Source organism: Myotis davidii, unplaced genomic scaffold (assembly GCF_000327345.1).
Source record: "Myotis davidii unplaced genomic scaffold, ASM32734v1 scaffold93, whole genome shotgun sequence".
In the NCBI taxonomy this organism is placed as follows: Eukaryota; Metazoa; Chordata; class Mammalia; order Chiroptera; family Vespertilionidae; genus Myotis; species Myotis davidii.
Window position 1 is genome coordinate 11,586,448 of NW_006292095.1, and position 15,863 is coordinate 11,602,310.

The 15,863-nt window shown below is 36.0% G+C and overlaps 1 protein-coding gene across 1 annotated transcript in view; it reads right to left on the minus strand.

Annotated features, from left to right (window-relative positions):
* TNKS (tankyrase, TRF1-interacting ankyrin-related ADP-ribose polymerase) overlaps nt 1-15,863 on the minus strand; it is a 161,722-nt gene that overhangs the window by 7,645 nt on the left and 138,214 nt on the right. Inside the window, exons 19-26 of the mRNA XM_006765657.2 lie at nt 11,483-11,671; nt 9,250-9,487; nt 8,570-8,652; nt 6,483-6,603; nt 5,178-5,275; nt 3,631-3,705; nt 2,070-2,175; nt 1,110-1,296 (exon numbers count right to left, since the gene is read on the minus strand). Coding sequence (XP_006765720.1) covers nt 1,110-1,296; nt 2,070-2,175; nt 3,631-3,705; nt 5,178-5,275; nt 6,483-6,603; nt 8,570-8,652; nt 9,250-9,487; nt 11,483-11,671 — 1,097 coding nt within the window. The remainder of the gene's footprint in view (nt 1-1,109; nt 1,297-2,069; nt 2,176-3,630; nt 3,706-5,177; nt 5,276-6,482; nt 6,604-8,569; nt 8,653-9,249; nt 9,488-11,482; nt 11,672-15,863) is intronic.

Genomic DNA, 15,863 nt, shown 5'->3' on the forward strand with positions numbered 1-15,863 from the left:
ATTCCTGCTTCCCTGGGACTGCACTCCCAAGAAAGTGCTGGTGAATCAACTTTGGCTTCAGGCTGTTTCTAGGGAATCCTGGCTAAGACAAATACCATGGTTCTAATTTTAATGAATGACTGTTCATCTTCATCTAGGTTCACTTTTATTGTTTATTTTGGTTCCAGAAGAGTTAGATTTGAAGCAACAAAGAGAAACTTTTGCATGTTACCAATCACAGTAGACTTAATTAAATTTCTCTCCGTATATGGCATCCATCTTAGAACTGCTGACCGCTGCAATTTGTTTCAATGTAACTGAGAGTGGTACATTTTAAGGTCAACAATTATAATGGATCTCAAGGTTATTTGGGTCTTCTTTGAGGTTTTAACTGAATTATAAGATTTCTTATTAACCCAACTTTGCAAAAATAAATATATTTGATAAATAAATTTAAAGAGAAATGTAATACACTGCAATCTCTGTAAAGTACAACTCCTTGTATTTTGTCTATTGGCAAGGAAAGGGGGAGGGAAGGGAATAGAGAAGGAAATTTTTTTTCACTGACTTTAGAGGGAAACAGTATACTATTATTCTCTCCAATTTCTGAGCTTTAAAGTCCTATTTAAAAAACTAATATTCATTTGTTCAATAGTTCCAGTTAATATTCTGAAGTTGGATTTTTTAAGGCCTATTATATATCCTGCCTTAAGACATTACTAGCAATATCAGAAGCACATTGAAGATTCTACTTGTTTACAGAAGTCGTGTGTCTTAATTCAACATGACTCTCTAGTCAGAGCTAACGGTTCTTTGTTCTAAAGAAATAATTCTGACCCTTTTCTTGTTGATTCTGAAGCAAGAAATGTGAAGCCCAGGGAAGAAGCCAAGATAGAGGGAGGTTCATTGTAATCTATGATCGGTTGACATATATTTGGTTTTATCACCACTAATATCAGCCCTGTTATCATTGCTCCTCTTAGGGTTGGCTTATCAACTATTCCTACCCAATTTCCAACCTGTGTGATTCATTAGGACTAAGACTGAGGATAACTGTGGCTTCTGCATAGCCTGAGAAACTGTTCATGACCTGAGGACAGCAACCATTCCATGAAAGCCAAGATGCTCACCTGTGGCATATATAACATGACCGATCTTTGTGCGTGGGGCAACCTGTTCCTCCTCCAATCCCATAAACATACTGGTTGCTTTTAGAGGAGTTTTCAGCAAAATAAATCCCAGCACCAAACATTCCTCCTATGTATGCATGTCGCTCATCAAACCCTTTATGAATAATGGCATTAATGAAAGGAGAACCTAAAAATATAAAGATAGTAAAATTAGTTTTTGGATACTTTTCGAGAGTATCAATTAGTTACATACTATTTAAACTTGGCAGATTAATACTAAGCAATTAATATTACATAACTAAAAAGTTTATTTTGTAAGGTATCTATTATACATAATTTATAATGTACTAGAACAGCGGTTCTCAACCTGTGGGTCGCCTAAGACCATCGGAAAACAATATATAATTACATATTGTTTTGTGATTAATCACTATGCTTTAATTATGTTCAATTTGTAACAATGAAATTGGGGGTCACCACACCATGAGGAACTGTATTAAAGGGTCACGGCATTAGGAAGGTAGAGAACCACTGTACTAGAATCTTATCAGGACCCCAAGTGCTCACCAAGCTATTATTTTGCAAATGGCATCAGATTTTTAGGTAGCAAAGTATAATGTGGCTTTGAAAATACAGATTATTTTATACCCAATCTTTAAGCAAACACAGATAATCTGATAAACTAAAACAATTATGCTAAACTATAATAAAAAAATTTCATTTTCTACATGGCTCAACTTGTAATATAAGTTCTGAAACAATTTCAGATAATTTGTGTTCACATTAAAAAGCCCGTATAAGAATGTAATGCATTAGAAAACTGGAATTGATTGTAATTATTTGGGAAAAAACCAAACCATTTTTAACATAAGATGAATATAGTCAGTAACACAAGCTTTTCATTCTGCTGGAATGTGTGAAAGCCTGAGGGATGTCTGTAATTACTGGCATGATACTCACCATGAAATAACATGCGCTCATTGTGATGGTTGTGATTCTCTTCAGACACTTCCTTTTGTCTGTGACAGAATCGTTCCCTCAACTTCTTGTTGACAACTTTTTGAATCTTTAAGGATGAGGAAGAAAGAAGCCATTGAGTGTAATGTACGTTAATCAGCAGTTTATGATTTAAATTAAAAGTATGTTAGAGGAAGGTCCAATTTTTGTTTTGTTTGCTTAAAACATTATTAAAAAACTTGAGGCCCGATGCACAAAATTTGTGCAAGGGCCTCGGCCCTCACAACCCCGGCTTCGTCCGGAAGGTCTTCCAGACGGTGGTTCTGCTATTTGGTCTAATTAGCACATTAGCTCTTTATTATATAAGATAATAAAGATGCCAGATTAGTGTAATTCAGTTGATACTCTGGTTTTTAGTGACGTACTTTAAAAAAAAAATCTTTATTGTTGTAAGTATTATATTGGTCCTTCTTCCCCCCCCCCCCATTAACCTCTTAAACTTGCTCCTGCCATACCCTTCCCCCGTAGGCCCTTAGTGCCCCATTGTCTGTGTCCACGGGTTATGCATACAAATTCATTGGTTGATCTCTCCCCACCCACCCTCCTCTGCCTTCCCTCTGAGGTTCAACAGTCTGTTCATGCCTCTATGACTCTGGGTCTATTTAGTGACATAATTTTTAGGAATGGTTTTTGCTTGTATTCTGCACTAGACCTGGCTATACCTCAGAGCTACCTGAGGAAGAGGAGGAAGAAGTGGAGGAAAGAAAGGTGGAAGAAGAAGGAGAAAAGAAGAAAAGAAAGCAGGAGGAAGAGGAGGAAAAAAGAAAGGAAACATGAAAGAAGAGGGAAAGGGGGATATCTGTAATATTTTCAAAAATAAAGATATATTTTTTAAAAATTAAAATAAAAGAGGAGGAGGAGGGAAGAGGTTATTTCTAGGCTCCTCCCCAGACTTATTGAATTTTAGGATACAGGGGCCTGTCAATCTGTATATTGCAAAAAGCTCCCTGGGCAATTCTGATGAGCACTGGTATAACTTCCACAGGTCTAATAACCCAAAGGATTAAATTGATTCTCAGTAGGCTATATTCATCTTCATGATATCCCTTTGGAAAAAAGCATATAGCAGTCATCTATTCCATATTATTAATTAAGGCACTGAGATGAGGAGATATATGCATTCTGATATAATCACTGACTCAATTAGATGGAAAAATCCAGGCCTTTATTGCTACTTTGAAATGGTGATAAAAATGACTGTTAGCTATGGTCTGAATTGATGGATGAGCAGGGAATCTCATCACTCTATCTGCATCACCAATACCAGCTGACTTGGCCTGTGTGTGTAGCTTTGATGTTTCCTGGGTGTCTCAACGTGAAGTACGATCATGAGGGTTAAGACTGTATCGTAGCGAGGAGGGTGACACATGACTGCAGGGCAACGGGTGAATGATCATCCTTGATTTGAAAACATGACTTTAAAAACCAATTTTAATCATTATTTATAATTGCTTTTCAGAAAGCCCTGCAATCCAATTTTCCTCCTGAAATTTTAAAAACTTACTCGAATGACATTGTATCTGTTGAAGATGCCGCCGGCATTACCACCATCTCTGTGTTCTCGAATCGTACTTTGCATCTACAGAATAAAATAAAATAACTTTTGAAAATATGCCAGTGTATATTCTAAAGATACTCTTTCCATTGTTAACATTTCAATTCTATTATATTGCTTCACTGATGAGTCTAAAATTTAGCACTTCTAAATAAATATGAGTCCACTATAAATTGATCAATAAGTTTAGTAGGTATTTTTGGTGAGAAAATAATCATAAACATAAATATTAAACAGCTGCATTTTCTTTTCCTTTTTTAATAAAAGCTTTGAAAGATTTTTCAGTAAACACAATGGGGAAACATAAAACATCACATTAAGTCACCTACATGACTATTTTATGTTATTGAGAATGGAAGCAACATTGTGACTAAGTCAAACTAAAACTCCTCATATTCTATTAATATCTCACTGGACAAATGCTAAAAATAAACAAAGAATTTTTAAATAAGTCAATAATTTTTGTTTCCTAGGTGAAATATTCCATATTCTACAGACCAGGGAAAGTTGAAAATCATATGTAACTAAGTGGAATAACTTTCTTCTCAACACTACTCATCCTTCTTCCACTTTCCAAATTAAAAAGAATTATTATAGAAAAGTAAAATGTTTTGAAGACCTAAATTTCTCATAGAATTGACTCAAAGAGTTAATTCTCTAACTTACCACTCCATTTCTGAAGTTATTTACCACATTTTGACATTATTATCAGAATTTATTAACTACTAGGAGATTAGGCAATAAGACATTAGGAAACATGATGCTTTCCTGAAAAACTGGCTCAGGATGAGCTGAAATACTAGCCTAAGGTACCTATCCTGAGTTTCCAGAATGGGAATAATAGGAGCACTATTTAAAAAGAAGAAAAAAACAAAAATGTAGGCATGCCTTTCCATGCAAAATAATGCCATTAGGCACCTTGCTTATTCTGTGTCAGAGCGAGGCAGAAGCCATTGGTAGAGAGGGATCTCTATGGCACCCTTCTACCAGCAGGTTCTGACAAACTGCCTTACTATGGTGCTTTTAAAAGCATTGTGACTGAAGAAATGAAAGGTGACTCCAGTCATGAGGCATACTTGTCTAAGCATATGTGAAAATTAGGCATATTATTTTATAATCATGTCCTGTAACACTACATAAAAATCAAGATGAAAATATATTTGCTATGTAGGAGGCAAGATCCTTACTCCACATCATTTTTACGTAGCATTTCAGCAATATAAAAAAATAGTCCTAATAGGGTCCTTACTTACATGGGTTTCAAGAAAGTCTACAGAATACTGACAGATCTGAACCATCCAATGGAAACCCTAGGCTCACGATGAGAAGCCATGTGGCAGAGTTCTAGTCCACAGTCCTATTCTAATTTTGGCAATATTCCACCACAATGGCCAAGGGAGACAGAATGTAAGCAAGTCAAAGTGAGACAAGCTTACCTAATCTCCTGGAAAAATAGGTTTCAGGAAAAGATAACTAAAAATTCTGATGTACATTACCTCTTCTTCTACTGACTGATACTCCTTATCCTCTGGAGCAAGATCCAGCAAAATAGTTCCCTGGTTAACACAGTGAAAAGTCAAATAAGGGTTGGTGCCTGTAGGAAAGAAAAGGTAACACAGTAAACAGGAGTCCACATTATGCAGTTTCTATTTTAGGGAAAACTTTGTCAAAAGTAATTGATATTTTGGAAGAAGTCTAAACTATTTGTAATTTGAACCTAATTATGTACAATTATATAAATCAAGTAAATCCAAAGACATGTGAAATAATGGAGATATGTTTGGGGATCAATTTTATCTGTTCTTAAGGAGTTCCTTGTACACACAACAGGGTTCAACAATTACCTGTCTAACTAAATTTGATCATAAACATTCATGAAGTTATGTTTGATACAAAAGAGAAACACACTGTAATTATAATGTATTCAGGTCTAAAATATAAGAAGTATCCTTTTCTAAGAACTCTGTGAGATGGCTTGAAATGGTCACTCATAATAAGTTTAAAATACATTATTATTGTTAATTTCATTATCCTTGTTCCTTTAGTACAGATAAATAAAAAGACTCAAGATCAAAACCACTAACATTTAGTTTCATGTCATTCCTGCAACTGTATTAGCTCTGCAGACTAATTGACTAATTCCAGTTACTTCTTTCCTCTCCCCTTGCTTTCCTACAGTGAAAGCACTTCTAACAAATAGAGAAATGATAAATACGGAGGCATACAAAGATCAAAGATAGGAGGCTTGCAACAGCAAAGTGTGATGGCAAAAGACAGAGCTGACAGGTGTAAGGGAGGGAGAAAGGTTCAAGGTGAGGTAAGAGAGGAGGTCAGATTATGAAAAGCCATGTTGTGAATATCTGACTTTAGCCTAAAAGTAACGGGAGTCTGTTGAAGGATTATTAGCAATGAAATGATATGATCCCAATCATGTTGAAACGAGTCTTCTGGTAACACTGCAGGGAAGGTACGGAAGGGAGGAGAAGGCGAAGGCCGAAGATAAGCTGGAAGGCGGTTGTGATATTCCAGAAGAGAAATGATGGTGACTTGGATTAGGTGACAGCAGTGGAAAAGGACAGAAGTGTAGATTCCGGAGACATTTAAGATATAAAGTGTGTGAGAGAGGGAAAACTGACTCAATCCCAGCTAGAGCAATTAGAGGAGAGCAAAGCCAGTAAGTGGGATGGGGAAGGCAGTTGAGCACATGAGCTCTGGGGTCAGACCACCTGAGTGCAGATGCCAGCCCTGACGTTTCTCTTGTACCATAAATATCTGAAATGTATTTTTTCTGAATAGCTTACCTTGTTGTCCACCTAAGAGTCTTTCTACTCCTTTGATTAGTTTATGGCGGTGTCCATATGCATTGATACCTATTTCTTTCAACTCTTCATGACCCATATCAGCCAATACATCTAGGGTAATCTGAAAAGTGAAACAAAATTAATTGATTAATCTTTAATAGTTCCTCAGATGATGAAAATTCTTCCATTTGTCTTCATTGCTATCTATGTATCTATTCAAATTAAGAAAATTCTGTTTCTATTATAAGCATGAACTTAAAATTTTCTTAAAGTTTTCTTGATAATTTTATCAGCTTTCTGCTCACTTTAAATACTCCTTAATTGCATTTAGTAAATGGAGAATTAAAATGGGACAAACAATGCTAAAGAAATAAAAGATCATCATTGCTGTATTTCCTTTTCATTTTTAAAAACCAGCACCTTTTGCTTGCTTCAAGATACAAGAGGGAACAAACAGTAGGCCTGAAAATGGGGAAATACCAGATACTAGTATCCAGCAGGTAGACAATGTGAATGGTGGGGAAATGGAGAGGTGTTTAGCACAATGAAACAGAATGTGGCAAAAAGGAGTAAGTGTATTAGGTAGTGAGGACTTATATAAAAGTAAGGAGGAATTCCCAGAGCTAAGAAATATTCAAGCACAAAAAAAAGACTGCCTTACAAAGTAGTGAAATTTATATCATAAATATGTAGTTTCCTTATAGACCATTTTATATAGAAGCTATGTAAAGAATTCCAATTTGAAGATGAGAGTTGATGGATTTTAAGTTCTCTTATAAATTCTCAGATTTAACAATTCCTGAAGCCTAACATACATTCTATATTTGTACAAAATAGTTATTGTTAATTTTTGGTTATTCATTCTTATAAATGCAGATGATTCAAAATTATCTAATTCTTTGGTTGACTAAGAGTAAGTGTGACTGACTCCACCGCCATTGAGTGGCAGTGCTCTGAATGTACAGGGTGAAATCATGGCTGACCACATTTCTTGAGGGCTGAACATGCAATTTTCCAGCTCAGAAGAAACTGGTTCTGTGACCATCCAAATACTACTTCACAAGATTAGAGTTTTTCTTTCCTTGGAAAACTGAGAAATCTTTTTACAGATACCCCTTTTTGAACTCAAATGAGATACTTTTTATCTATCCATAGCTTCTCTACCTTTACACTTGTATATAATATTTAAAAGACTGATAAATTAGGCCTGGAGCTCTTCTGATTTTTATTGTTAGAATGAAATATTATATAATGAGTCTGATCTTCTCAGTACAACAAGCATTCATCACTCAGTCTTTGGAAATAATTTGCTATATTGCTCCTAAATGGCCATTTAAGAAATAATTGCTCCACTGCACAAAATGGGCAATTCACTTCCAATCACCCAAAGGAAGTTTTTAGCAGCCTTTAAAAAGCAACAGTTCTGAAATATACATCTTTGAGACAAATAGTTCATTATATAGTAGGAACCTTTATATGTTTGGCTAGATGGGATTTTAATATAATTTGGAACCATGCACAAGGTTTTCATTATTGACATCCCACTGTTTTCGTTCTAAATATTCTAAACTTCAGTTCAAATAAGGATTGATGTAAAAACAGGATTTAATATCTATGTGGTAGCTTTAATTCATACAATGCTTAAGCTTTTCTGAATTAATACGTATAGTACATATCTGGAAGCAGAAACCAGGTCAGCAAATTACCGTATTTGCCCATTATCTAGCTCCAATCATAAAATAATTACCTCATTTCATTCCTCAAAATAACCCATCAATAATGAGATGAATAAGTGCCAACAATTTTTGGAAAGAAAATAATGATTTTTAAAAAATTCTTTTGAGGCAGTTTCATAGCCTAAGTTTTGACATGTAATCAAACATATTAAACCAGACTGCTTATATAGATATGACAAATAACAATGAAAGACTCCCATCATCTGTTAGACTATTTGGGGGAGAGATATAAAATACTGGATTTCTCCTGGCTTCTTTAGAAATTTGTTGTGGGTATAAAAATAGCAGTTTAGAAGAAGAAAAAAAAAGTGAAAAATAACTCTTAATATTAAATGACTCAAGAGAGCTTACCTGTTCTGTTTCAAAGATGTCTCGAAGGTGTTCAAGACCAAGGCTTTTTAGAAATTGGCTGATATTCATGTCAAGACCTGCAACTAAAACAGACATAAAGTTTCAGAAAAAAGTTTATCAATCCAAAGTAAGTTCCAGTATTTTTTAAAGCCATGGCTCTCTGACACCTGTGGGTGTGCAGATGACTTTATATAGCATAAAATAATCCTAAGTTTCATTCAGATACTTCAAGTTTTTTCTGAATTTGGTTGAGAAGTAAAAGCAGTTATCTTTATCAAATCAGTAGTATTTATATTAATTTTAATATTATAGTGCATAACATAATGCTTTTAGTGTAATATTCAACTGTAGATATAAAATTCCAAATTTATTCAGCTACCATTTTAGTTTTCATTCCTTAAATAATCTGTTTTTCCTGATATATTTTAGTAATAAGACCCAATTTCCAATGGTTGGAAATTGATGTACTGAGATATACACAAGTAAGAACAATGTAGATGCCAAGACATTTATTCTATGAAGACATAATTCTCATAAGCTGCTGTATATATGAAAACCTACAGAGAGTTAAGATATCTGTAAGTGAGGCGTTCAATGATTACCAATAGAAAAAAAGGGAATCTGTTAATTAAAACAAACAAAAGAGAAGAACCAAATCAGTACTCCCAGGGCATACTCACCTTCTCCTTCCTTCCTTTCTGTGCCCGCTGCACCATCCCCCGTGTTGGACGCCCCTCCTACTGCCAATTCCGCTAAAGGGACAGTGAGGTTATCTATGCTGCTGGCAGCGGACAGGCAGGAAGGGGTGGATGCTGGTGAGATGAGAGAGGCACTCACTACGGTAGCCTGAGGTTTAAAACAGGTAGGTAAGGCCTCTGGGGGCATGGCATCTATCAGCAAAGCTCTGATATCGTCAGCCTAAAAGTGATACAAAAAAACACAAAAATACCACATTTTAAAGTGGTAAGCTTTTCACTAAAGACCAAGTGCTTTGTGAATTCTTTTCTCCTGTTTGTTTCTAGTCATTTCTTCCTCTTCCCTTCCCTTATCCACAGCTATGGAGACTATAGTAGTTTCAGTAGGTAGAACTGGAGAAACTATTAATTAAAAAAGTATTTCATTTTCTGAGCACTGAATGTACAGTTTGAAGGCTATAGTTAAGAACACTATTATACCTATACTTGAAATATGCTGAGAGTAGAGTAAGTGTCCTGGCCAGACTAGAAAAAAAGAGTTAACTATGAGAAAAAAATCTACGAATGTGAACTATGTTGACTCCTGAAAACACTTTTAACATTAAGTGAAAAGTATACACATAATTGTTCAGATTACACGTGTATTTAAAGGATATGCAAGTTAATAAAGATGTGAAGAGTTAAAAATATTTCATCTTTCATTTTAAAAAGCACATTTCAGAGTGTTAATTTTTAATCTTTGCTTTAGAAGTAAGTAGTTTCCATATTTATTTACTGTATTTTGTTTATACTTAAGCAACTACAATAGTTTTTGTTCAGCTATTTAGTGCACATGATTTAATGCACAATTAAAATCTGATGAACTTTTAGAGGAACAGTATTTTAATTTGGCTAGCTATTCATGAACTTCATAGTTTGTTAGCCATAACAGGTGTCAGAGGATGTGCGAGACAGCTTCCAAAGACAGCCCGACACCCATCCCTCCTCTGTATGCATGTCTGTTTCCCTTCTCTAGAATCTGGCTTGCCCATCAGTTGCTGTGACCAATAGAATGCAGAGGAAGTGATGGTCTGAGGCTTTTGAGCCAGGATTTCAAAGGACAGCTTCTACTTTTCCTTCCTTAGAAGCTATCCTCCATGCTGTAAAGAAGTTTGGGGTAGACTTCTGAGTGATGCATACCATGCAGAGAGGCCCTTAGGATGAAAGGCCATCCTGGACACTGCAGCTTCAGCTGAGGTCCAAGTAAGGGAAGTGCATAGACAGCAGAACTACATCGCTGAACCCAGTCAACCCACAGAATCACTGTATGAAGCCACTCACTCAATTTTGGTTAAGCTACTAAGTGTTTTGGAAATCATTTGTTACTTAGCAAAAGATACATGAAACAGAATGTGTCTTGGAAATGTATTTCTGGCTTAAAAATATGGTTAGTTATTGTGACCATTATTAACTCCCTGATTTTCAGAAAGTTCAGGAAGATAATGCGTGTTTTAACTTTGTAGTTAAATAATATTTAACCACAAAAACTAAATTCTTAGTTTTGAAAATATTTCTACAGTATATCAGTTTATTTTTCCATCTTCAGAAGAGTAATAGACTGCCCAGAAGTAAATTTTTTCTAACTATCCCAAAGCCTCAGGTAAATTATCATGAACAACAGTTGCTCTAGAGCAGCGGTTCTCAACCTGTGGGTCGTGAGCCCTTTGGCGGTCAAACGATCCTTTCACAGGAGTTGCCTAATACCATCCTGCATATCAGATATTTACATTACGATTCATAACAGTAGCAACATTACAGTTATGAAGTAGCAATGAAAATAATTTTATGGTTGGGTAACAACATGAGGAACTGTATTTAAAGGGCCAGAAGGTTGAGAACCACTGCTCTAGAGTAATACACCTAATGTAGAAGGGATAAGATATTTTTGTGAGTATAGTTCTTTGAAATACACTCTACGTATTTTTCTATGATTTATCTTTTCCCTCCAAGTTAAACATGGAAAAAAGAATTACATTAGCATACACTACTTAGTTTTTCTTAACAGAGTTTTAAAGTATATTTAAAAAGCAAATTAAAAAAATTTCAGAAGGAAGGAAGTCTGTTCTTATCCTAAGTGAAAAATGCATTTTAATACTAAAGGCCCAGCTAGGCCCTGCAATGTAATATCATCTCTGAAAGTATAAAAAGCAAGTGTGAGGATTTTGAAATGAGGACTTACTGTTGCCAAATCTAAAGGTGTCTGACCTTCTTGGTTCTTCATAGTTGGATCTGCTCCATGTGCTAGGAGGAGGGCACATAACTGGGTCCTTCCTTTTTGGGCTGCTTCATGAAGAGGAGTAAAAGCCCACTTATCTGTTGCATTTACACATGTGTTGTATTTTATCAATAATGCTGCTATGTCCACATGCTGAAGAAAAGAAAAGGATGTAAAGAGTTAAAAAAGATTACCTGGTAAAGCTCCATCATAGACATTTCCTTTATTTCACATTTCATTCCCTCTAGATCTCTATGAAGAAGTTTATTCTATAAAAGGAGTATTTACCCTACCCGCCTCCCCTGTATTTTGGACTACATCCTTCCTTGCCTCCTCCAGGATATCAGTTCCACAATTATTATTTTGTCCTGTAATCCTAATTCTTCACGGGAAAATTTAACATTTTTATTCAGGCTTCTAACATATTCAGGCCTATCTTAAAAAACAAACATTTCTCTTCTGACCCATTACTAGTATAATCTGGTTTATTTATTAAAATAGTCATCTCAAAGCTTCTTAGCCTTTGGGAACATAACATAACACAACAAAACCGTATTTTACAAAAACTAGTCTGTCAGGTCCAAAATGACTTGGGGGGTGAGGTTATTAGCAGCAGACACATTACTAATAACCTGGGCATGAGATGATGAGATCCTGAACTGTGGACTGTGCCAGTTGGAGAAGGAAAAAGAAGAGCTAAATCTGAGATATTTTGAAGGAGAAAAAATATTGGCTTTTATAAAGACAAATTAACTACAGAGGAAGGAAAGAAGAAAAGTCCTTTGTAGGAAAAGTTTAAGTAGGAATCCTATCTAATAAAAGACAAAAAGGGTAATTGACCATACCTTTGCTACGCTTCCCATTGGCTAATCAGGGCGATATGCAAATTAACCACCAACAAAGATGGCGGTTAATTTGTATATGTAGGCTCCAAAGCCGGCTGAGCAGTGAGGCCTCATGGCCCCGGAATCAGCAGAGCCGCGAGGCCTTACGGCCCCAGGATCAGCAGAGCTGTGAGCCCTCTGGCCAGAGCCCAGCCAGAGCGAAGGCCTGGGTCCCAGGTGCCGGAGGAAAACTGGTGCCAGCAGCCAAGGGAAGGAAAGGCCTATTGCATGAATCTCTTCATGCAACAGGCCTCTAGTCTATAATAATAAAAGTGGAATATGCTAATTAGACCAGACAGCACAACAATCTTCTGGGAGTCCTTCCAGATGACCTTCAGGACAAAGCTGCGGCTGTGAGGGCTGAGGCAAGCTGCCACGGCTGCAAGGGCCGAGCTCCTTGCACGAATTTCGTGCATCAGGCCTCTAGTGAAACTATAAGAACAGTAAGGTTCACTTGGGGTATACAGTTTTTGAGGTAAAATATCAAAGCCATGATGTTCTGTAAATGGTCAGACACAAAAGGTTGAAGCACAGATAAGAAGGCATCAGTTATTCATTCAATTACCCACTCACCCATCAACCAAATATTTATTGAACACCTACTAAGTGCTTGGCACTGGAGGTAGGAACTCCAGGGAAATGACAAATTGGAATACTGAGTTGAAAGCTATAGCTACTTGATAAATGAGCTCATTAGGAAAAGGAAACAGAAAGATAATCACAAGGGGGATAAAGCCTTAAGAACAAGAATATTTTGGAAAAGGAGAGTGGAAGACAAAAGGGACAATAATAACAGCAGAACTAAAAAGAGGCAGGGCTATGAAAAACAATGTAGGAGAAAGTTTCAGGAGAGTAGGTTCTCTCAAATAATACCAAAGATTTCAGCTTCTTTAGAAAGTCCTTATAAAACAAGCTTAAGACAATGGATTATTCAAAGGTGATACTGATGCAATGATTAGGCTTTTGAGAATAATAAAAATTAACTTTATTCTTATATACACATTTAAGGATGCTAGTTTGGTTACCACTAAAGTACTTCTGAAACCCTTTTCAACACCAATATTCTATAATCTTTGTGCAATTGGCACATTGGTGTTCTTTATGGATACATTTCCTGGAATAACTTGATTACTTTAAAAAATATACCTGTTTTTATTGATTTCTAGAGAGAGAGGAAGGAAGAGGGATAGAGAGAGAGAGAAACAATGATGAGAGAGAAACATCATCAAATGACTGCTTCCTGCACATGCCCCACTGGGGCCTGAGCCCGCAACCTGGCCATGTGCCCTGATGGGGAATTGAACTGGTAATCTCTTGTTTTCTGGGTTGACGCTCAACTGCTGAGCCACACCAGCCAGGCTAACTTGATTACTTTTGATAATTAACTCAGAAGAACATCTGTTGAGAATAAATTTCTAGCTCACGCTATTGCTCAACTTCAAAATATTGAGTTATCTGAACTGAATTTCATGAGAATGGGAAGAGACGGTGAAAGGGAAGACAAAAATCCCAAGATGGGATTTAGGGCATGTTTTTTCCTATTAAGACAATTTTGGCTCTCTTAAAGGTACCTATTTCAAAAAGAAAAGGCACTTTTTTTCCCCTGAGGTATCATTAAAGTTTTTTGTTGTTTTTTTAACATAATACAAATACTTATTCATTTTAAGAAAGGTAATTTGAGAATACAAAGAGAAGGAAACTTATTAGAAAATACAAGTTAGATTTGTATAGATTTCTAATAAAAGATTCCATATTTACTTTGACAATATAAAGACCAAAAAAAATAAAAAAAGCATAATCAGGGGAGAATTACTGAGAATAGGATGTTTTGTGATATTTTTGGGATTTTGAATGATATCATCATTATAAAGCTAATCTTAACACAAAGATAAAAATAGGCACCATCTATAGTACTACGTCAAAATCACTTAAAACAAAACCAAACCTAATCATTTATCTCCCTTATTAGAAGGATACATCTTAGTTATTTTGTTTAGTTAACCCAAAAGCATGGGATAATTTCAAGCTTCTTCACAGTAAAGTTACAAATTAAATTGTGTTTCTGATATTAATTTTACTTTACTCTCATGGGTACGGAAAGAATAATACAATTTGGTAGACTAATTTTAACAGGCTTCCAAAATTAGTTAGTCCAAGGAAAATTATGTGTATGTGTATAAAGTGTATTGCATATATGGTGTATATTATTAAACTTTCTTTGAATTTATAGTTTATGCTTGAGGAAACCAGTTACAGGTTTTTAAAATTTGCTGACAAAAGTCTGACTGAAAGAGTGATAAATAAAAAGGAGTATATTACTACCTACGTACACTAAAAACACAATTATTAAGTTTTTTAAATATCTACACCACTGAGGCAAAAATAGAAACTGAAAGTTAAGGCTGACAAATGCTATAAATAAGCTACAGGTCAATTCTATACAACAGATAAGAGCAAAGTCCTGAAAAGTGAAATGGTGACGATACTAAGTACTGGCAGGCCTAGGAAAGGAACTGAACTCTTAGAATGTTTCCAGGAGAAACAGCCCATTTAATATGGATTCAGAATCCAGCTTTCAAATGTTTTAAATGATAAATACAATGTAAAAAGGGCCCTAATTTAACGTGGGTGGGAAGCAGAAGAAAAACATGCTTGGTTTTTGCAGGGGGCCTGAGGGAGTCAGGATATTCTCATTCTGAAGGGCATGGAAGAAGAGAGTAAGAGAATATGAAAATCACAGTGACTAGTTTTTATTTATACTTTGTCAGGCATTGGTAAACCTGGAAACTGTCCTCATCAGTAGTGATCCCAACTGTGAGACCCCTGGTATGCACAGTCTGGCATCTGTGAGTTTTATAGCCCAATCGGGACTGAGTGGATGAGCAGACAAGCACAGCAGCGTTCATGCTCACCCTGTGTGATTCACTGGCCTGAAGTGGCCCGTGGTGACTCCAGGCAGTCAGTTCCAACATATGGCACTGAGGCAGCCAATACATCCCTCTTCCTCTTTTGGCTGATGATTAGTTACAGTGCTTTGGGAGCATGGCCGGACTTTCACTGACGGTTTTAGCTAGTCAATTCAAATTCTGTGACACTATATATACCAATAGCTCAACAATTTACTTGGTTATTTTAAAAATGTGGATGATAAATATAAGCAACCACAATTTCCATGTCTACAAAGGATTCCTGGCTTTTATAATTTCTAAAATCTACTTGCAGTAGAGTATTATCTGTATCAATAAGTATTAACTGAGCTGCCATTATATATTTATGATTTTTTTATAATAATAAAAGCATAATATGCTAATTAGACTGAATGTCCTTCCGGACATCCTTCCTTCTGGACAAAGCTGCAGCAGGCAGGGGCCACAGCAGAGGTGGCAGAGGTCCCCAGCCGTGGCGGCGGCAGGCAGGGGCCAGGGCCAAGGCTCTTGCACAAATTTTGTGCATCGGGCTTC